The sequence below is a fragment of the Geotrypetes seraphini genome, chromosome 19 (assembly GCF_902459505.1).
Source record: "Geotrypetes seraphini chromosome 19, aGeoSer1.1, whole genome shotgun sequence".
Lineage (NCBI taxonomy): Eukaryota > Metazoa > Chordata > Amphibia > Gymnophiona > Dermophiidae > Geotrypetes > Geotrypetes seraphini.
The window spans coordinates 36166603-36188572 of record NC_047102.1 but is presented as its reverse complement, the minus strand read 5'-3'; the positions used below and the strand labels follow the sequence as shown (position 1 = coordinate 36188572).

The following is a 21970-nucleotide window of genomic DNA, read 5'->3' as shown; positions in this document are numbered from 1 at the left end:
GGTTACTGGGGAGACATAACGCTTTTCTGCATTTTGTTGCGTGATACTAAGTTGCATCCAGAATACAGAAGATTGTGGCAGGTACTTTTTTGTGTAACCCTATGTAGATAAGACTGTACTCTTGAACACCACAAACTTGGTGTGGCTCGCCCTCACAAAGATTGTTTTGGGTGGCCTCACTGCTTTTGTTTACCTGCACCTGGATCCTATGTTTTTAGTGGAAGTTTGATTGTTTGCAGACTGCGATTTTTCCACTCTCTTGGGTTGTTTGTGAAAACAACCTACCATCGACATCGAAACAGGATCAAAATAACAGTCAACTAAAAGAATGTGAAGGGCCTCAGATGGCACAACCAAGCGGAGCCACATTCTCTGGGAAGAATCTTTATTAAAAGGCCCGACACAGCCTATGTTTCGGCTTATGCCTGCATCAGGGGTCCAATTTGTGGGAAAACAAATCGACATTTAAGTTCTTCCCCACACACACCCCCCCTCAAGAGCGCTTACTGTAACTGTTTTAATCTAGCACGCATAAGTCTTGCACGCAATTGTCAGCGCGCGTTTTGTTCCGCGCATTTTAGTTAGTGTACCCCAAATGAATATGCACGAGACAGAGTAGCATGTCTGTCACTTGTGGTAATGTATGGGGATCTCAAGGCAGAAAATGAATGCGACTAGGCTCTGGCTGTTAACCGAAGACTGCTAGGCTGCATGGAGAGCGTCATAACTGGCAGAAGAAAGGAGATGTTGATATCCCTGTACAAATCATTGGCGAGGCCCTACTTGGAGCATTGTGTACAGTTCTGGAGGCTGTACCTCTTCAGGGACATAGGTAATACACACAGTCATAGTTCATATCTTGATGCTACATTCCTTTTCACTCATAAAGGTTAAAATAAACCCTACACCTAGATCCTATCCTCCCTTTTACAAGGTTTTTTGTCGCCAGCCACAGCGATGTTAACTCCAACGCTCAAAGCTTCAGAGCTAATACCACTGTAGCCGGCGATATAAAAGCCTAACGAGGCTTTGTAAAAGAGGGAGGAGGGGGGGGTTCTTTTTAGTGGGAGTGTGATTATTTGTATGCTATGACTTCCCCCACTCTACGGGGCCGTTTGTGAACACAACCTACTGCTGACATCTAAATAGGTTCAAAATAACGATCAGCTTTCTTCTTAAGGGTCAACTCCCATCCTCTAAGAAATTTACCCCAAAATCCGCTCCTCATAAATGTAAGAGCAGATTTGTTTTCTTAAAAATGTTTATTGTACAAAACCAAATGACAAGAAAACCAAAATCCCCCCAACAATATTATTCCAACAAGTATTATACATATTGCTTTGATTATGCATGCAAGACAAAACATTCATGTTTACATACAGAGCATTTAACGATTTAAATAGGAATTGTGCAAACTATCTCCTGCATGCTGTTAATTGCTTGTGGGCAAACCATGATTAAACGATTTACCCTGAAAATCACATCATTCCGTAGGATGGTTTCAGTTCTAGGATTACATTCGCTCACCACCTGATCTAGGGTCAACCCAAACGTGCTGATGGAGTGCCCTGAATAGTCTTTGGCATGCTCTGAGGTCCATATTGGATTTCCCATGACAGAATCGTAAGAACTATGATACTGGATCATGCCAGCGAGCCCAGCTTCCTGTCTCTGACAGTGGCCAGTCCTGGCGGGTTAGAAGACATATCCAGCTAATCCATTTGCCGTTGTTCACTGCAGTAGTAAGAGGTGGCATTCTCCAAGCCCATAGCTAATAGATATTAACGGAAGTATCCTTTAAAATTGGCCAGATGCTTTCTAATCTCAGCTGTACTCATCTCGAACGCAGCTGGCGGCAGTCCAGCGTCTTCAAGGAATGTCAGATCCAGGAACTGCAATGTTTGGGGCTTGAATGAGATGCTTTTGGAACGTTCGCTGTTAGCAGTTCTTTGAGGTGATAATGTTTGAGGATGGAGTTGATTTCATGCCCTTTACCTTCCACTTAGTCTTAATCTTTGGTGAATTTGTTGAGAAACAACAATAGGAGCAGAACTCTGGGGAAAAGGCAAACAGTTCCTGGCATGTACCAGACCATGAAGTCCAGAAAAACATCATTAGATAATTAAGGACATGTACATCTCTCTCATAGAGGTATGTGCACACGTCAGGTGGGTCAAAATGCTGAAAATATTTTTAAGTTAACACGTATTTTACTGTACCTCAGTCCAAGCAGCAAGCTGGTCAGGAATGCAGTAGCCTTTTGTATGAACTCAGTAAAGCCCTCGGCAACAGTGAGCCAGAAAATTTCATTGTACTGTTTTATAAGAGAGGCAACGTTTTTTTTCTTCTTCAAAACATACCTTTAACACATAATTTAAACAACAAATTTCAAGACTCCTGAGGAAGGTACCCTGAGTACCGAAACGCATGCAGCATTGACTCGCTGAATGTTTTTATGTTACTGACAATAAAGACCCCTACTGGAGCATCTTTGTTCTGTTGATTTGATTGCTTCCGTGGGGATTTCCTGTCGCTTCTAGTGGTGCAGTTGTAATCTTCAGCCAGCACCTGTAGCAATGGGAAGTTTAAGCTGGTGTAGGGCTGTTTAGAAGGCCCAACTACTTGCTTGGGTTTCCATGGTAACAAGAAGCCTATATGGGAGAAAGGCCTGTGTGTGATGGCTCAACGATGCTGACTTTACTTTCGACTGCTGTGGGTGCTGAAAAGTAGCTGAAGGAACTAGATCCACCACTAGATAGAGCAATCCAGGGGACCCTCCCGCCAGTGTCTATGGGTATCAAATTTGACTGTGGTAGAGTGGGCAGGGAAAGAATGTGAGCTCCGAAATGCCTCGGAAGGCCTCGACTGATTAAGCAATAACTAGTTTGTCAATTGGTTTTTTTTTATAGGGTTTGACCTGGCCTGTTTGAAATGGTATGATTTGTCCTGTTTGAGGAAACAGTGTTCCTTTAAATTTTAGATGATTTGATTTTTTCTTGTGCTGTTTTAGCTATTATGTATGTGGATATTTTGTAAATCGCCTAAGAATTAGACGGTACGACAGTATAGAAACTTTTAAAATTCAATAATTGAGTTATGGGCCTTTTCTAATAGAAATCAAAGTTAAACTGTCTTTTCAAGCGAAAGGCAAAGTTTTCCAAGCGACTATGGCCATGGAACTGATGATTGGGTTGGCAGGCACTGAGAAACTTGCTTTTATACACCAGATGATCCAGTACTAATGATATAAAGTTTATCTTTCCATGCCAGTGCGATTTGGATTCCAGGTTCCAAAGAACTCAGCCCTGTGTCAGAATATGGCTTCATTGAGAACAACAAACATTCAGATTTCATTCAATTTCTTGTCGGTCGAAAGCTGTAAATTCCTTGAAAGTGCTGGGCTCTGTGCTTTCTCTCGTATCAGCTACCCGCAGGCTGTCCCACTTACGTCAGCGCCTCGCAGGGATTTCATCAACTGAAATGAAACTGAAGGAGAGAGGGGGGGGGGATTTTTTTGTTGCTGCTGTTTCCCAGAAGTACAGGCCTGCCTGTGACCCCGGGGCCAGCCCAGTTGAGCTCTAGACTCACTCTGCTTTGGCCTCACCATCCTCCTCCTCTTCTTCCATTCATTATACCTGTATTGAATGATCGATGACACTGGAAAATAAACCAGAAATAACATTTAGAACTGATGTTTCAACTCTGTCCGTTGCTTGATAGCTTTGTAATTTACTGTTGCTGTAACCTCACTGTGAGCATTTTTCTGTGGAAAGGCAAGTTGGAAATAAATCAGTTGATTAAAGCCGTATGGACCAGGTGATTGGAGCGCTTTTCTTACCTAGGTTTACCAGCGTCTGGATTTCTCCGGACATGTCCTCCTTTTGAGGACATGTCCAGGGGTCCAGATGGCTTTTCAAAACCAGCACTTTGTCCAGCTTTTGAAAAATTTTCCTTCGGATTACAATAATAACAACTTTATTTTTATACTAGTCTTTAAGTTACATTAACGGGTGCTAGAGTAGATGTCTGTCTGTCTGGGTATTTTTTTTCTTTGTCTCTCTCTCCTTGCACGCTGCCTGTCTGTCATTTTTTCTGTCTGTGAATCTCCCTGTGTCCTTAGTGCCCTCAGTGCCTCCTTCCTATGTCCTTAGTGCCCCTTCCTATGTCCATAGTGCCCCCAGTGCCTTAGTGTCCCCAGTGCCTCCTTCCTCCCCTCACACCCCCTCCAATGCCAGCCTGCCTCCCATCCCCCTTCCATTGAACCCCCCCCGATGCCAGCCTGCCTGCCTCCCATCCCCCTGAGCCGCATGTTTCCATGGAAACCCCCCCCATACCTGCCATTGAAACCCCCACCCCCTCCGATGACAGCCTACCTGCCTGCCATTGAACCCCCCCACCTCCCTTCCGATGATAGCCTGCCTCCCATTCCCCTTCCATTGAACCCCCCGATGCCAGCCTGCCAGCCTCCCATCCCCCTGAGCAGCATGTTTCCATGGAAACCACCCCCCATGCCATCCTGCCTGCCTGCCTTCCATTGAACCCCCTCACCCCCCCTCTGATGCCAGCCTACCTGCCTCCCATCCCCCTTCCACAGAAACCCACTCCCCACCCCCGTCCGATGCCAGCCTCCCTGCCTGCCTCCCATCCCCCTGAGCAGCATGTTTCCATGGAAACCACCACCCTCGATGCCATCCTGCCTGCCTTCCATTGAACCCCCACCCCCCCTCCGATGCCAGCCTGCCTGCCTCCCATCCCCCTTCCACTGAAACCCTCCCTACCTCCCGATGCCCCTAATGCTGCAGTTTCGGAAACACATCCATTTATGTGCCAAACGGCATCCCTTCCTCCCATATGCACTTTATGCCCCAATTAGGGATTTCTTTCCGCAGTCTGCACAGTAGTTTTTGTGAGATCCTGGCAAAATGATTTACCGGACCCAACCTCCAGTGGTGGAGATGAGAAGAAAGACTAAAATATCACAAGAGATTGCCTGGAAGAGAATGGCCTGGGAAGGAAAACAGATCTAATGTGGCATCACTTTTCACTCCGGAGCACTTCTTCCCCCCCCCCTCCGAGCGCACTCTGTTATGTTCCAGGAGGGGGACTCTTATTTTGAAGGTGCTGGCTAGCGAAGACTCTTCCAAAGGACTGCATTGCTGCCTGGGACCGGGACTTCTAGTGCCTGTTTGTCTGGGTTGGAGCCGCGTGATCGGGATTTAAGGAAACACGTCCGCACAACCAGCGACCGCTGTCTTTCCGCCTCTGCTGGCAGGGACCGCCGGGGCCTGGGTGCGGCGGGGAAGGGGGATCTTGCCTGGCCGGGGCCGGCCGAATCCCGTGCCTGCTCTCCTTCCCCTAAGTCCCGGTCCCTCTCGCCGCGCCATCTAGCTTATGCGCACTCGTGCTGCCACATCCTGACAGATCAGGGAACACGTGGCACGAGTGCACATGCGCGCGTAGCATTTTATTATTATAGATACCGCAATACCACAAACAGTTCAGAGTGGTTTACAGAGGAAGAGGCTGTATACAGATAGCGATATTACAAAAAAACTTTCAAAATTACATTAGCATGGCTTGTAACTGGCCTTTTTACCCTTTCTCACCGATTCATAAAATGCATTTGTAAAGCGACTCTTGGGTTTTATTTTTAATTTTCCTAAATTGACTCTTCCCCGATGGGCCATGGCCTGTTAGGGAGTTCTAGATTTGCCACTTAACACAGACCACCCCTGCGGGTAGGTAGAACGGCTTCTGTAGAACAGCACTACAAGGCGATTGATGCAATGTGGGAAAATCACTTGCGCCTCAGGCCTTCTGGGTTGATCTGGGATAGATTTGGAACAACTGGTTTAGAGTTACAGCTTCAGCACCTGAGGTTGTGGGCTCAAGCCCCATGCTGCTCCTTGTGACCCTAGGCAAGTCACTTAATCCTCCGTTGGCCCAGGACAAATAGGGAAAAATGCTTGAGTACCTGAATGCAAATCACTTAAACAACCTCCATTGATAGGCGGTATATATAACAAATAAATACTGCTGTAGCTGTTGAAAATCCCATCCAGAAACCGAAACACCCTGTCCCTGGGGGTAATTTTTTATAAGCTTTTTCCACATGTAAAGTTCATGAAGAAAATGTATATATATTTTTTTAATTGTGTGTCAATCATGCAACGGCGCACTATAGAGAATTATACCTCCACGAAAGATAGGCACCAGAAATGTAGGCCTGGGTTTTCCGGGCCTACATTTCCAGCACCTATTTTTTGCCATGAATCATGCCCACGTAGGCGCTTTAGGCTGTCTAACGCCACTTCCAGCGTTAACCACACCCTCAGTGGCATTAGGCAGCCTAAAGCGTCTGTGTAGGTGAGATTCTGGCACCAATTTTTTAGGCATCATTTGAATGGCTTTTTTTAACTGAGTTTGGGTTTCTACCCTTCTTCAGAGCAGTATCGATACCCAGTCCTTTACACAATCACGCCTAGCGGCGCTTAAGTGAACTTAGGTGCCAGTAAATTAGGCCAGATACAACCTGGCCTAACATACTGGCGACTCCCTCTACAATGCCTAATGACGTCTAAGTCCGCTTAGGCCCTGCTAGGCATAATTCTATAAAGGACGCCTAACGGTTGATCGACACCCGCATGGAGCGGCGCCTACAAGTTAGACACCGTTTTGTGGTATTTATAGAATCAGGCTCAGAGAGTACATTCACATTTATCCTCCTTCAGAGCCGATAGGTGTGCAAATTTGTGTACTACAGGGATTATTCTGACAGACAATTTAAAAAAGGCAATATAGGCACCTGTCTGCCTTTATTAAAAAAATAGTTCCCTGATCAAGCCCCAACCGACACCACAAGGTACTTTTCAGGACATTTTACATGCTTTGTTATGAAATGACTCCCAGGGTGTGAATATCTGATCTGTATAAAGTTTTACAGATATCTCCCCGCTGAAAAATAGTCTCCCACTAGGCACGCTCCAGATTCTGGAAGTTTCTTTGTCCTTTTCCCATACGTACCTAAGATGATCTAGCAGTTCTTTCTGTTTATCATCTAAATCTTTATTTTTTACAGACTGGGGGATATCTGGCACAAACCAGGCAGCAATGAACTTGATACATACAGCAACATGCTGAGGAAAAAGAAAAGATAGAAAATAAAATATTACAGCACTGCCGTTATTGATTGGAAACACATAGAACTCTCACAAACAGAAAGACAAGCTGCTCTTTGTAAGTACATAAGCATTGCCATACATAAGCATTGATGGGAAGGCCCATCAAACCCAGTATCTTGTTTCTAACAGTAGCCAAGCCAGGCCTAAGTACCCTGAGGTTGCACATGTTGATGGCAATGGAACTGCTGGAAAATCTTGGGATACAACAGGGGCTCAGAGTGCTGCATTTTCACCCCCACTTTTTGTTATTCTTTCAGCCGTTCTCCAGACCCTCAACAGGTAACATTCAGTAAAAGTCTCAGGGTCTAAATCTCCTCCCTAAAGTTTCTAGATATTGCATAGAGGGGGGCATTTTCGATATGATGGCTAAGTCCGAGTTTGGACATATTTGTCAAGTACATCCAAAAATTGGGTAGAGAAAATGGTCATTTTTGAAACCACAAAACATCTGGTACGCGTTGCCAGAGGATGTGGTAAGAGCGGATAGTGTAGCTGGTTTTAAGAAAGGTTTGGACAAGTTCCTGGCGGAAAAGTCCATAATCTGTTATTGAGAAAGACACGGGGGAAGCCACTGCTTGCCTTAGATCAGTAACCTGGAATGTTGCTATTGCTTGGGTTTTGGCCAGGTACTAGAGACCTGGATTGGCCACCGTGAGAACGGGCTACTGGGCTTGATGGACCATTGGTTCGACCCAGTAAGGCTACGGGCAGTGAGACATATTGACTGTAAGGAGGAGACCATCACATTGGAGGAGACAAGGCTTCCTGGGACTATCAACCTTATTAACTATCAAACTATCAACTATTTCATTCTCCTCTCTCCTCTATCTTCCATAATACTTAATTCAATACATTCCTGTTAGAATGTTTTCTTTCTTATTTTTTCCTTTTTTCTGAACTCTTCACTTCTTTACTAATCTCTAGGCACCTTAGTTAGATTGTGAGCCTTCGGGACAGTGAGGGAATTTCAAAAGTGCCTTTCTTGCTCATAATTTTTAATGTATATTTTCTGTAACCGCTTTGAACCTAACGGATGTAGCGGTATATAAGAAATAAATTACATTACTCTTATGTTCTCTTATTTTTTTTCAAAAATGAACTTTCTAGACATGTTCTTAGTGCATTTATCTTTTTTGACCATTTTCAAAAAAACATAAACATCCACATGAAAACGCACAAAACAAGCCATTTGGGCGTAGGAGGGACCAGCATTTTCAGTAGACTGGCCACACAGACATGCCAGCAGAGCAGTGGGACACCCTAGGGGGTCCCAGGTACACATTATTCTTTATTATTCTTTATTCTTATATACCGCCATACCCAGTGAGTTCTAGGCGGTTTAGATCAATTAGCAAATGATCTGCATTGAATAGCAGATTTACAACAAAATTAGAAGTAGGTTTACAAAATTAGAAGCAGATTTACAGCATAATTAGAAGTATTTTTAACAGCAAATTGCAGGCTGAATTACGATAAACCCCATTACATTGTTTGGGGAGCCCTCCAAAACCCCCCAAAACCTACTGGACCCACCTGTCTCCCCCTCCAATAGCCTTTATGGCTGCAGGTGTTACCTATATCTAATCTAATCTAATCCTTAGGTTTGTATACCGCATCATCTCCACGTTCGTAGAGCTCGACGCGGTTTACAGTAGGAGAAATATGAAGGAACCACAACAGAGGGTTAGAGGTAGAAGTATGAAGGAAATTTAGAGGACTTGGGATGCCAAGATATAAGAGTTTCCTTGATTCCTAAGTTGGAGGGAGACTTACATTTTTTGAGAAAAGCCAGGTTTTCAGATGTTTGCGGAAAACTTGGAGAGAGCTCAAGTTCCGAAGAGGGGAGGTAAGGTTGTTCCAGAGCTCAGTGATTTTGAAGTGGAGGGAGGTCCCTAGCTTTCCTGTGTGGGAAATGCCTTTTAGCGAGGGGAAGGATAGTTTTAATTTGTGGGAGGATCTGGTGGTATTAGGGTTTGAGGAATTCCAAGAAAGAGGGATAAAGGGAGGGAGGATACCATATAGGATTTTGAAAGTTAAACAGGCACATTTATAGTGGACCCTGGCGATTATCGGAAGCCAGTGGAGCTTGGCCAGGAGCGGGGAGACATGGTCAAATTTACTTTTAGCGAAGATTCTGAATCCGTTGGAGTCTGTGGTCTATATGTCGGTAAGTTGGGTTTTGGTGGGTCTTGATGGGATCACACGTTTCATGACAAGTTTACTAGTTAAGGAGGGAAATGGGCCTGGGACCCCTTCTTGGAGTCCACTGTACTGACCCACCTGGCTACTCCAAACACTATAACATCTGCAGCTGTCATAAAGACATGCATGTACTTTTTCCGTCACATCTTTGGAGAGTGTGGGGGGGGGGTCAGTGACCACTAGGGGAGCATGCTTACAACCCTCCAGTGGTCATCTGATCAGTTTGAGCACCCTTTTTTGCATTTTTCAAAACAGGTCTAGCCCCAAACATCCAAATTACGCCCTGGATGTTTTGTAAAAAAAAATTTGATTATCGCTTCAAAATATCCAGGCCCTAAGCCCACCCTAGTCCCACACAAACCACACCTCTAACACGCCCCCTTGGAATTTAGGCAAACAGCAGATAAACAGCATAGAAAACAGGTTTCAAAAATGGCGAGCTGAACATTGAGGCGATTTAAGCCATTTTTGGATGCTTACCTGTTTTGAAAATAAGCCCCATAGTATCAGGTGCCTCAGGTCAGGGGCCCCTTGCCAAGGTACTGCAGGGCCTCGTATCTGTTCAGTTTTAGACAGGTCCCATGAAATGGCGTAGTGAGGGCGAGAGGTGCCCGGGGTGGTGGAGCGCCCTTCCCTTCCCCTGATCCCCCCTGCCGTGTGCACCCCCCTTCCCCCGTACCTCTAGTTAAAGTTGTTGCTTGCAGCGATCCACCACGTGTTCCTCGTGACCCCATTTGATGTCGCTTCCTATGCACGGAACCCGGAAGTGATGTCAGCGAGAGAGCCAATAGGGTCACGAGGAGCACGTGGTGGACCGCCATGAGCAACAACTTCAACTAGAGGGAAGGGGAAAGGGGCGAGAGCCTGGCGAGGGGAGGAGTCCCGTGGGTTGCATTCAGTCAGTCAGCTGCAGGGATCCGATGTGCATACCTCAAACAAAATCACAAAAGCCAGACGGGCTGCAAATATGTGCCAGAACTCCACAGAGAAACTGTAGTCGTCAGAATTTCGGTAATCTCGATATCTGCCAGATGAAAACACACAGGCATGTCACAAGCAAAAACAAAAGTCGCGTCTTCTCTTCCTCCCTGCTTATTAAGCAACATTCAGACCCTGTTTTTTTTAATTGTAATTGTTATTGGAACTAGAGAGTTGCACAGGGACAGAAATCCCGCCCGTCCCCACCAGTATCCTGCCCATCCCCGTCCGTCCCTGAAAAAAATCCCCTCCATCCCTGCCAAAATCCCCTTTGTCCCATCCCGTCCCCATAAGGAATCCCCTCCATCCCCACCCGACCCCGTGAGGAATCTCCTCTGTCCCCGCCTGTCCCCCCCCCATAAAAAGCAGCAATTACTTCTGACAGCTTTGAATTTTTTTTAAAGTCTTAGTTTATTTAAACCAACTATAAAATGCAATATAAACAAATAGCAGTGAACAGAAATAAGAGATGCATAACATCACCGGAAAGAATTAGAATAGACATTAGGTCATGTGACTGTAGGGTTGACCATTTCTTGTTAAAAGAAAAAAAAGATTTTGGGGCAATATAAAGCTCGTATCTGTAGAGCAAAGAAATCTGGTTCCACCATCTGGCAAAGGTTAACTTGTGAGTGGTCCTTCCAAGATCCACAAATGATTCTTAATGCAGCAACAAGTAAAGAATCAAACAATACAGCACCAAAATCATTTAAAGCAGAATTGAGAGAGGCACTTTTCAGGACAAGGGTTGCATAAGAAAAATGTGCCAAGACTGAACTGGAAACCCCAAAACAAACTCAGCAAGTGCTTCGTTTTGTACTAAACACAATTGGTGGCCATGAGAGGGGGCTGGGCCCTTTGAGCTTAGCCCCCCTTAAAATGAACATCTCCCTTGCTGTAGCCAGTGGGACATTTTGTTTTTCCATCATCTTGATCTCAGTTTCTGCTTTTGTCTATCTTCTACTAATTCTCTTTCCAGGCCTCAGGAACCCTGGTTCCATCCCCGCAGGAGTCCTTTGAGCCTGGGGGGGGATACCCGCAGGAGTCCCGTAGATCTAGGGGGGGATCCCTGCGGGAGTCCCACAGGACCCGCGGGATTCCCGCAATCCCTGTTCCCATGCAGACCTCTACTTGGAACAAGACCATGATCTAAACACAAAACTGCACAGAAAGCAAACAGCTTAAGCTTCAGTCACAGTATATACTTTTGAGTCTTCCCTACGCCTTCCCATAGCTTCTCTTCCTCCCACATTCTCAGCCTCCTCTCCTTCCATTCAGTGGTTCACTCCAGTCCAAGAACTGTATTCAGGACCAGTTAATCCTACATAGGTAGTAACTCCTGGACACCCTAGATCAGTGGTCTCAAACTCCTGGACACCCTAGATCAGGTTCTCCATTCCTTTTATCATCCTAGTTGCTCTCCTCTGGACCTTCTCAAGTATCGCCATGTCTTTCTTAAGGTACGGTGACCAGTACTGGACACAGTATTCCAGATGTGGTCGCACCATTGCTTGATACAATGGCAGGATAACCTCCTTCGTTCTGGTAGTGATACCTTTTTTGATAATGCCCAGCATTCTGTTCGCTTTCTTTGAGGCCGCTGCACATTGCGCCGCTGGCTTCATTGTTGTATCCACCAATACCCCCAGGTTTTTTTCTAGAGATCCCACGTGCCTGTCCCACACTTTCTTGAATTCAGACACATTTTCTGTCTCCACTGGGAGACTGTTCCACGCATCTACCACCCTTTCTTTAACAAAACATATTTCCTTAGATGACTCCTGAGCCTGTCACCCCTTAACTTCATCCTATGCCCTCTCGTTCCGGAGCTTTATTTCCAAATGAATGAGACTCGTCTTATGCAAATTTACGCTATGTGGGTATTTGAGTGCCACAAATAGGTCAGGTTTTCAGGATATCTCTCATGAATATGCATGAGACAGATTTACATGCAACAGAGGTAGCATCTTCTGCATGATATCTTCTTGCAGCTTATCGTCAGACCCAGCCACTCGTGCATTTTATCAGAACTACTGGGAATTTGTGGGGACGAGATAGCCACTGTAAGTTTTTGAAGAGCACTTCAAGTAATAGTTTTGCCATTATTCCTTATTATGCCTGTTATTTTGGAATCTATTGGTGTACAGAATAGAATATAAAATGAATACAATTTACATATACTGCAGGATCACATGGGAAACAGTGGAGAGTTCTGCCTAATCTGTCTTGGACAGCGTGAATGTCAAGAAACCGACTGCTCCATGCTCCAATCCCAACCCTCCCCTCAAAGGCAGAGCAATCAGCCTCTACCCCCTCTCTTTCCCGAGGGGGACGATGGAACAGCCTTTCATTGCTTCTTTGCCTACTGATGTTAGTAAAAATCATTGTGATAAGAGCTTCCTAATAGCATACCTGCAATCAACGACATTCTGAAACTGGGGGAGTGTCGAGGCATGGGTATGCCGCTCAAAGTCCTGGATGTGGAAGACCGAGAGGCTGTGGTTTATGTAACCTGTCAGGCAGCTGTGGAGGCAAAGAGAAAATGACCAAACTGTCTGAAAGATATCCTTAGTGAAAGCACTGAAGAAAAGCAGATGCGACAACCAGGGCCCGTTCGAGTGGTTGCGGCACCCTGAGCCAACTTTTGCTTTTATCCCGGGGCCAATCTTGCAGATGTCAGGGCTCATGTTGTGAGAAAGGCCACTTGTTTTCTGCTCATGCTAAAAACTTTACCGTTTGAACGCACTTTTGCGAGACGAGACTGAATATTGAAATTTGTTATTTGCCTTTTCAGGTTTTATCCATTATCCTCCCCCCCTCCCTTTCACTAATCCATGATAGCGGTTATTAGCGCAGGGAGCCGCACTGAATGCTCCCGACGCTCATAGCGTGGAGCATTCAGTGTTTGGCAGTTTCCTTTTTTTAATGTTTGTATGATGATGGTGTATGTTATTTTGTGCTATGTTTTTTCTTCATTTTAAATTGTATTCTTTGTCGATACAAAACGGAGAAAATGAGAAGTGAAGTTTAATGCGCTTAGTATAAACCACCAATAATGATCAAATTTCAGTTTTTTTAAACAGTAACATAGTAAAGGGAGGGAATTATTCCAAAATTACAGATCTCCGAGAATCTCGGAGAGAGCGAGACCAGAAGGCCTTGAGCATGCGCAAATGCTGAAGGCCCAACCCAGCCAAGAAGGAGGATCTTCGGGCACCGGCACCGGCATGTCCTGTGTGTTGGTGCTGGTGCCAAATCAGAGGAGACTTTTCCAGCAGGCAATGCGATGCAACTTCAAGGCTCCAGCTGTAATACAGTGCATAGCCTTATAGAAATTGCCAGTTTCGCCACAAGAGAAGGTAAGGGAAAGGGAGGGAGATGCACGGCTGACCGGCGGGAGGGAGCTGTTGGACCACACGAAGGGTGCTGGGGGTGGGGGGGATGGTGAGGAGAAGACACTGAAGCAGCCTGAAGGGAACTGGGGAAGAAAGAGAGGGGAGAAGACGCTGGGAAATAGGGAGGAGAGAGTAAGGAGAAGACGCTGGGAAATGGGGAAGAGAGAGTGGGGAGAAGACGCTGGGAAATGGGGAACAGAGAGTGGGGAGAAGCCACTGGGAAATGGGGAACAGAGAGTAGGAAGAAAATGCTGAAGGGAAATGAGGAAGGCAGAGTGGGGAGATGACACTGAAGGGAAATGGGAGACAGAGTGGGCAGAATATGCTGAAGGGAAATGGGGAACACAGAGTGGGGAGAAGACGCTGGAAGGGAAGAAGACAGAGATGCCAGACTATGGGGGGAGCAGAGGAAAGAAGATGGGTGCTAGACCAATTGGGGTGAGGGGGGGGGGAAGGGAGAGGCACAGTAACAGAGCAAATGGAAGATGCAGAGAGAAGACACAGTGGATGGAAGAAATTGAATGAGAAGATGAGGAAAGCAGAAACCAGACAATAAAGGTAGAAAAAAATTCTATTTATTTATTTTCTTTTTTTGTTGTTGTTTTAGGATAAAGTGTTGATAAAGTGTTGTTTTAGGATTGATAGTGTTGATAAAAAATGTATAAACAAAGCCCTGCCAGCTGAACATCTCTTTCTCTAGTTCAGCAGCCAGAACTTTGATTTATAAGGAAGGAATAAGCTAAATATTGCAGTACTGAGGCCTGATGGATTCTGCGGGGACAGGGCGGTGAAGGGGACGGCGAGACGGTGCGGTGAAGAGGATGGTGGGACGGGGATGTGACAGGGACAGAATTTTTCCCCGTGTCATTCTCTAATATGAAGCTCTTCCTGCCTGGGTTCCACCCCATGACTCAGCAGGGTAGCTTGTTCATGCAGTTCAGCGCCACCTGCTGGATGAGGGTTGAGCTCTGAACTACAGAGCTCAATGCATTCTGGACCCTGTAGTTTACCCACTAATTGGCCAGTGCCCTCTATTGCCCACCAACATAACATCACTTGTGAGGGAGAATCCCCAACTCCCTCAAAGCATCCTACTGCTAACATTAAGGTTTCACAAGACTGGAGCAGGGCTACCAGCAACATTTTGCCTGGGGACTCCAAATCTGAACATAAACCACTGCATCAAAGTACAAAATGTTGGGTAAAGAGAAAACATTAAGAACAAAGGAGGTAAATAACAGACTTACTCCAAGTTAGTGTTATTGCCTTGCGCACATGGGCCATATGCGTACTTGTAGACAAGGCGGGGGATAAAGTCAGATGTGATGGCAATCACCAGGCCGTTGCAAATGACAGCTAGAACACCAATGCCTTCCAGAACCTGGAGCCAGATACCTACAGCGAGACAGAAAACAAAAGAACAGGGAATCAGGGCAGAGCCAGAAACATTACTGACCTGTGAGGCTGGGTGAAGAAGGCAGCTTTATCCTGGAAACAAGGGTGCATGTAAAATAAATGCAAGGGGGCTTTCAGTGGGCGGAGTATGAGAGGGAGGGGCGCAGGCAGAATTGCCATTCTATGGCTGGTGTAACCTAAATGCCAGGCGTGCTGATACCAGGTTATGCTCGTGGCATAAGGGCACCCTGATACCACTCTAGCATAAGCTCTCACCGTTCAGCGCCAGGGCAACCGAAAAGGGGGTGCCCAGTTATAAAATTGCTTCCAAAAAGCATACTCCAACAACCTGCAAATCTAGTTTAGCCCAGCCCTTCATGGCTTTTTCTCTTTTCATTTCTTTACCATTTTGTTCAGTAAAGTAGGAGGAAGAGTGAAGGCCCTAGAATTATACGTCACCCTGAACCTGATTAGTAGTGCTGCCCAATTCAGGAAAAAAAATTTTGAGTCTATTTTCCTTTTTTCTCAAACATCCTGGTGGGTTTATTTTATCTTTTCCCTCTCCTATCCACACTGGTGCTGTGGTAGAAACAAAAAGACTTTTCCTCTCTCTTAAATCCTAGCTCACATTCACGGTATAACACTAGCTCTAGCAGGATACACGTTTCAAATCTGCCATATTGTAATCACAAAACAGAATATAAAATTATTTTTTCTACCTTTTGTTGTCTGGTCATTTTTCAAAACATGTTGGTCCCAAGCTCTGGTTGTCTTCTAATAACTCGCTTGCCAGGGTCTCCTTCTTTCTCCGTGCTAACTATCCATCTTCCATCTCTGTCCTCCTCTTCCATTTCTCTTCCCTCCCCAGGAGGTCTGGCATCTTTCCTTTTTTTCATCTCCATCCCCGCAGCTGCAGCGATGGACCTCACCATCCTCAGATCCACCATCTTTCCTTTTCTCAACTACTCTTTCATCCAGCATCTCTCCCTCCTTCCCTACCATCCCAGGGTCCACCATCTCTCCCTTTCTCTTCCCAACTACCCTCCTATCCAGTATCTCTATTCCCCTCCCCTATCCCTTGTGCCCAACTTCTCTCCCTTTTTATTCCTCCCCTCCCTAAATCCCATTGTCTACCATCTCTCTCCCTCTCCTCTGTTTTTAGACCCATTATTTCTTTCCCCTCCCCCACCCGGAAATCAAGCAGCACTACTTTCTACCAGTAGAAAACAAATAAACGTCCACATTTCTGTGGATAATGCAGCACTTGAGGGGGAAAAAAAACAAACGGGGGGGTGGAGGGAGATAAAGAAAAAGAGGATTAGGCATCATAGCATTGTATCATCATTATTCTAGGCTCAAAAGACAGAGCTAGTTTATTTAATTAGATAGTTCTTGTAGCAGACTGTTGGTGATTCTCGCTACAGGTGAACATGGAGGGGGCAGTACCAGATTATAATAATAATAATTTATTTTTATATACCGCCATACCCGAAAGTTCTAGGCGGTTCACAACAATTAAGCATAATACAAACAATGCAATTCATTTGAGATTCGGCAAGTTATATGCATACAATATAGGGAGAAATACATACAATACATAAAGATACAAGCAATTTTAAAATGGAATAAAAAATGTTAAAATAATAAAATACATTAAGAACCCAATCTGTTGAATAACTGAGTTTTTATCTGTTTTCTAAAATCGAGATAAGATGAGGCTTCTAACACAGTTTTGGCCAGCCATAAATTCAGTTTGGCCGCCTGAAAAGAAAAGGTTCTTTCAAGGAACCTTTTGTAATGACATAATTTTATTGAGGGATATGCAAACAAGTGTATTCTTCGAGAGCTCTTGTTAGTGTAACTCAATGTAAAATGAGGGATAAGATAACTCGGTAGCATGCCAAACCACAAGTTTTGACAAAATGCCCCCTGGGGTTCCTCCCATCTCCTCAGATGGCCCCTCCAATTCTTACTTGATTCCTGGGGTCCGAATAGAGTGGTATTGACCTCTGTCATTCATCCCTCACCAGCATTTTGCTCTAACCAGCCAGTATCCAGTGAGGTAGGGGAAGAGCTTACCAGCTTTAGTTCACACCCTTGCCATGTGTGAGGGAGTGGGTGGTACATGGCTGGGTTCCCATATGAACGCTCCTTCACTGAGGGCCAGATTATCTAAGCTTCGACACCACGGTAAAAAAAAAATTGTATGTATACTATGTGTGCAGAAATTTGCCGGTAAAGGGGGAGAAGGAGCTGTGATGAGAAGAAAAATCGCTAACACAGCTCCAACCTCCTGCCTGCCTGCCTCCCTGTCAAAAAAAAAAAAAGGCCCACCCTGACAGCAAACTTCCCCTCCCCCCTCACAGCCCCCCACCACACAAGCCTGGTGGTCTAGTTGGCCATCCCCCTCTCTGACCCCACCCCAGTACCCACCGACAGCAATCTCTCCCCCCCCCAGCCTCCACCACACAAACTAGGTAATCTAATGGGCCGCCCCTCCTCCGATCCCCATACTTTTTTTTGAAGACCGGCCGGAGGGATGCGCACTCCCTTCCGCTGACAGGCCTGCCTCTTCATAATGGTGGGCCTTCCCCTTCCCGGTACGTCCCAGGATGCACCGGGGAGGAGCCTAAGGCCCTAATTGGCCCAGGCACCCACACTATTCTACAATGTCAATGTACATAAATGAAAACTTATAGAAAATGAAACAAAACATACCGTAAATCATGGCAATGCTTCTAATAATCTGTAATACCTCTTTCAGAAAATCATGCTTGTTACACCTCCAAAAGCTTGAACAAAGACGCGCTCTCAACAATTTTCTAAACTACAGATGTCATCTTACCAATGTCATTCGCTTTCCTGGGCACCATGCGTCTCTGCAGCCTCACCATCTTGATGGCGTCCAGACGGATCTCAATGACATTATTTATGAAGGCGAGTAGGGGGGCCAGAGGGAAGGCAGCCACAAAAATGGTGGTGAAACTGTACTGGATCACTAGGAGAAGTTCAGAACGAAAACACAGATCATTAGAGCCACGCTCAAACTTCCAGTAGCATGGCGTGATGCCCTCACAGAAAATGGTTCAGCCTCTTTAGTTCTCAACCATCATTTTCAATTACATCCCCAACAGAAAAGAAAGGCAGAGGGGTCAATATTCAGAAGAGGTTAACCAGGCAGGAGCAATTCCAGATTAGGTCCAGCTCAGATATTAAGCAGCATTCCATATTTATGTCTATGTTTATTAAAACTTGCTATACCTCATAGCTAGGGTTACCAGATTTTACTTTAATAAAATCTGGACCCCTAGACCCGCCCTCAGGCCTGCCACGTTATGCCCCAGTCGTACCCCCAATCCTGCCTTAGCCCTGCCCCAGTCCTGCCTCCTGCCCGACACGATTTCAAGAGAGCTTTTCAAAACCCCGTTAGCACTGAATTTTGGCACAACCCGGGGGCAGATTTTCAAAACTAAAATCTGCCTAAACCGTTCCAGCCGATTTAGCGTGCATGCATTTTAGCGGCGAATTATCAAAATGGCTTACCGAGGTCTTTTCTGAGTTTTAGCAGTCTCTGATACTGCCATGCAAATGTAGTACAATGAAATTATTAATATTAAAATGATCATTCTGAGCGATTCTCTAATCTCGCTGTGCCACATTTGCATCCAAAATTTACCAACAGGTCTAAGCTGTCATTGCCTTACTTTCTGATCAGTGCTTGAGCGCTGATTGGTTCAGGCACTGACAGGAAAGTAAGGTTTGACAGGTCAACCCCACCCCCGCCCCCATGCAAATTAAAATAATAATTAAAAAAACAAAACTGAAGATCGGCAGGAGAAATACCCACTCTCTCCTGTCGCCAAGCAATGCACCCTCCACACACCCAGCAGCGGCAGAGGCCCACTCTCTCCCACCACCATGCAACAAGCTCCACCTCAATCTGCTGGGCAAAATATTGGTGAGATCATGAGCCCAGTGGCCCACCTAATGAAGTTGGAGTAAAGAGGGAAAGAAAAGGAAAGTCGAAGAGAGAGAGTGCAAACCCCTCTCCTCTCTCTGTGGGGGCACTAGGCTCAGATCTTACTCACCCATTTCCAGAAACTCATCAAAGAGGCTAAAGACGTTGACTTCGTTCAAGCGATAATTACGCTTCCAGTCCTCTTTGCATTGCTCCAGAATTGCCTCGGATGTGTGAACTCTGTCCTTCTTCGGTTTGTCACGGAAAGTCCGACACTTATGTTTCACGTATCTTTACAAAGAGAGAGAGAGACCTGATTGAATCGATATGCAAATCTTTCTGCCCAAGACCTGATACATTCATGGTCTAATTTGCACAGATAAAGTCCCCACACCATGTAGAGCGTCTACGCAGACAGGGAACCTAGGACCAGAACAGATGAAAATGCTGTGGACCAGGTTTTTAGGGATTTGCTAGAGAAATCTGGAGCCCTAATAGCAGGGGGCGTTGTAAATCCAAATTTATAGAACGGGTCAGCAAAAGTGTTATGAAATATATTAACTGATAGCTGACCACAGATTCTTTAAATTACCAAGTGAAGATTCAGAGATTTACTAGAATCACTATTCCTAAATCAAAAACTAATTTTTAACTCATGAAATGTAATTGTTTTCAAGCATCAGGCTACAGACAACAAGCAACAACAATAATGGTAAATTGCAGCAATTAGAGGCATCCAGTTCCAAGGGCCACAGAAAAGTGGATAATAAAGCAAGTGACAAACATCCAGAATTACTTTTCCTTTACTTATTTCCAGTATCTGCCATCTCTTTCGTGCATATACATTAGGGCTATCCCGAAAACCCGACTGGTCCTCCAGGACAGGGTTGGGAACCACTGCTTTATGTCACACGGAAAGTAAGGAGGAAGCAACAAAAGGAGACAATCAAGATAGAAGAGAATCAGTTGTAGTCTCAGCTAATCCATCATATCGTGGATCTCGGTGGATGACAACCTTCCATACAGAAAACCACCACAAAATAAAGATAAACCGATCTTAAATGGAGGTATAGCCTAATGGTTGGTGCAGCAGACTGAGATTCTGGGGAACAGGACTCAATTCCCACTGCTGGGCGCAGGGTTGGCTCAACCTAGAATAGGGTTCCCATATGGCTCCAGAAAAAGGAGGATGGATTGAGATATCCGGGTTTTACTTCCATTAAAAGCAATTTCCGAGTTTGCCGCTTATCTCCCGCAGTCTGAATATCGGGCAGTATAAGGCCTGTCTAGTCTGTCTATCCATGCCATCTGCTGTCCCGTCTTCTCCCTTAGAGATCAAATGTCCAAAGCTTTCTTGAATTCAGACAAATGAAGGCTGTTTATATGAGGGGTGAATCGCTAGTTGTGGACAGGAACATAAGAATTGCCATACTGAGACAGACCGAAGGTCCATTAAGACCTGTTTCCAACAGTGGCCAACCCAGGTCCCAAGTAGTAAAACAGATTTTACGCTGCTTAATCCTAGGCATAAGTAGCTGATTTCCCCAAGCCATCTCAATAATGGCCTATGGACTTCTTTTTTTTAGGAAATTAGCCAGACCATTTTTAAACACTGCTAAGCTAACTGATTTCACCACATTCTTCGGCAATGAGTTCCTGATAATGAAATGTACAAGAAAGATCTACAAATAATTGACCTAGGTTGTTTTTGTTAGCATTTCAAATTTAAAAAACACATTGGAATCAAAATTACAAGATTCAAGCTGGCTCTGGGATGCTCTGCCCTGCTCTATGAAGCTTTATTTTTGTGCATGATATTTTGTATACCAGAAAATCCTGCAAACAGGAGGGAAGATATTGCAGGTCTGAAGGACTTACGGAGTGAGAAACTCCACAAAATTACTCAGCGTCTGCTTGAGAACCATAATGACGGCCATCTGGATGAAAAGGTCTGTGATGCAACCGCTCGGGTGGCACTGGAAAGAAGGAAGAGCGAGAGTTATGGAAAATCTCTTTTCAGGGCCAGTTGTCCATTGCAAAACCTCGCTAGAGTTCCAAGGACCTCTTTGATGTCGTCTCCCTATATGGACTCACCTCCTCCAGTCTCCACTGACCCGCTATCCTCACGTAGTTACCAGGACGTCCATTGATCCTGACAAAGCAAGGAGCAGCATTAGATTATGTAGACTCTTTGGGCCTGATTCTTTAAGAGGTGACTAGTTAGGTGCCTCTAGGCCCCCTAAATCGGAGAAGCTTAGCATCTCCTAACTTAAATCCATGTCTAACTTACCACCCCCTTTCACAAAATTGTAGCGCAGTTTTTAGTGCCAGCCACAGTGGTAACACCTCCAGCGCTCATAGGAATTCTATCAGCATCGGAGTTGTTACCGCTGTGACCAGCGCTAAAAACACTAGCGCGGTTTTGTAAAAGGGGAAGGTTAATTGTTTTTTATTGGGTTAAATAGCACGGTAATTGATCGCACCTTTAAAACCCAATAAAAAACAATTATTTTTATTGTTAATTTGAACTGTGCACAGATATCTGGGCAGCAATCAGTAATGCCTAAGTTGAGGTGCCCTGCGATGCCCAACAATGCCTACTTGAAAAGTAGGTGTGGTTAGGGCAGAAAATCGGCATGGTAGACTCGGGCACTGCCAAGGAAAACTTGGCCTAATATCCTGGCGCCTACCTCTAGGACACCTAGCGATGCTCAAGTCTGTCTAGGTGCCACTAGACGTGATTCTATAAAAGATGCCTAGCGGTTGATTGACAACTGCGGGAATGGATAGGCGCCGTTTATAGAAACGGGTCCTTCATGTCAGCGGTCCCCAGCCCTGTCCTGTCGGGTTTTTGGGATAGC

General features: G+C 45.3%; 1 protein-coding gene across 1 annotated transcript in view; it reads right to left on the bottom strand.

The window, feature by feature from the left end:
* Nucleotides 1-1243: 1243 nt before the first annotated feature.
* Nucleotides 1244-21970, bottom strand: part of ANO9 (anoctamin 9) — a 64598-nt gene continuing 43871 nt past the window's right edge. The window contains exons 16-24 of the mRNA XM_033928620.1: nucleotides 21204-21261; nucleotides 20988-21085; nucleotides 19240-19400; nucleotides 17997-18149; nucleotides 15004-15151; nucleotides 12774-12884; nucleotides 10314-10407; nucleotides 7024-7136; nucleotides 1244-3657 (exon numbers count right to left, since the gene is read on the bottom strand). Of these exons, the coding sequence (XP_033784511.1) occupies nucleotides 3630-3657; nucleotides 7024-7136; nucleotides 10314-10407; nucleotides 12774-12884; nucleotides 15004-15151; nucleotides 17997-18149; nucleotides 19240-19400; nucleotides 20988-21085; nucleotides 21204-21261 (964 nt within the window). The 3' untranslated portion in view covers nucleotides 1244-3629. The remainder of the gene's footprint in view (nucleotides 3658-7023; nucleotides 7137-10313; nucleotides 10408-12773; nucleotides 12885-15003; nucleotides 15152-17996; nucleotides 18150-19239; nucleotides 19401-20987; nucleotides 21086-21203; nucleotides 21262-21970) is intronic.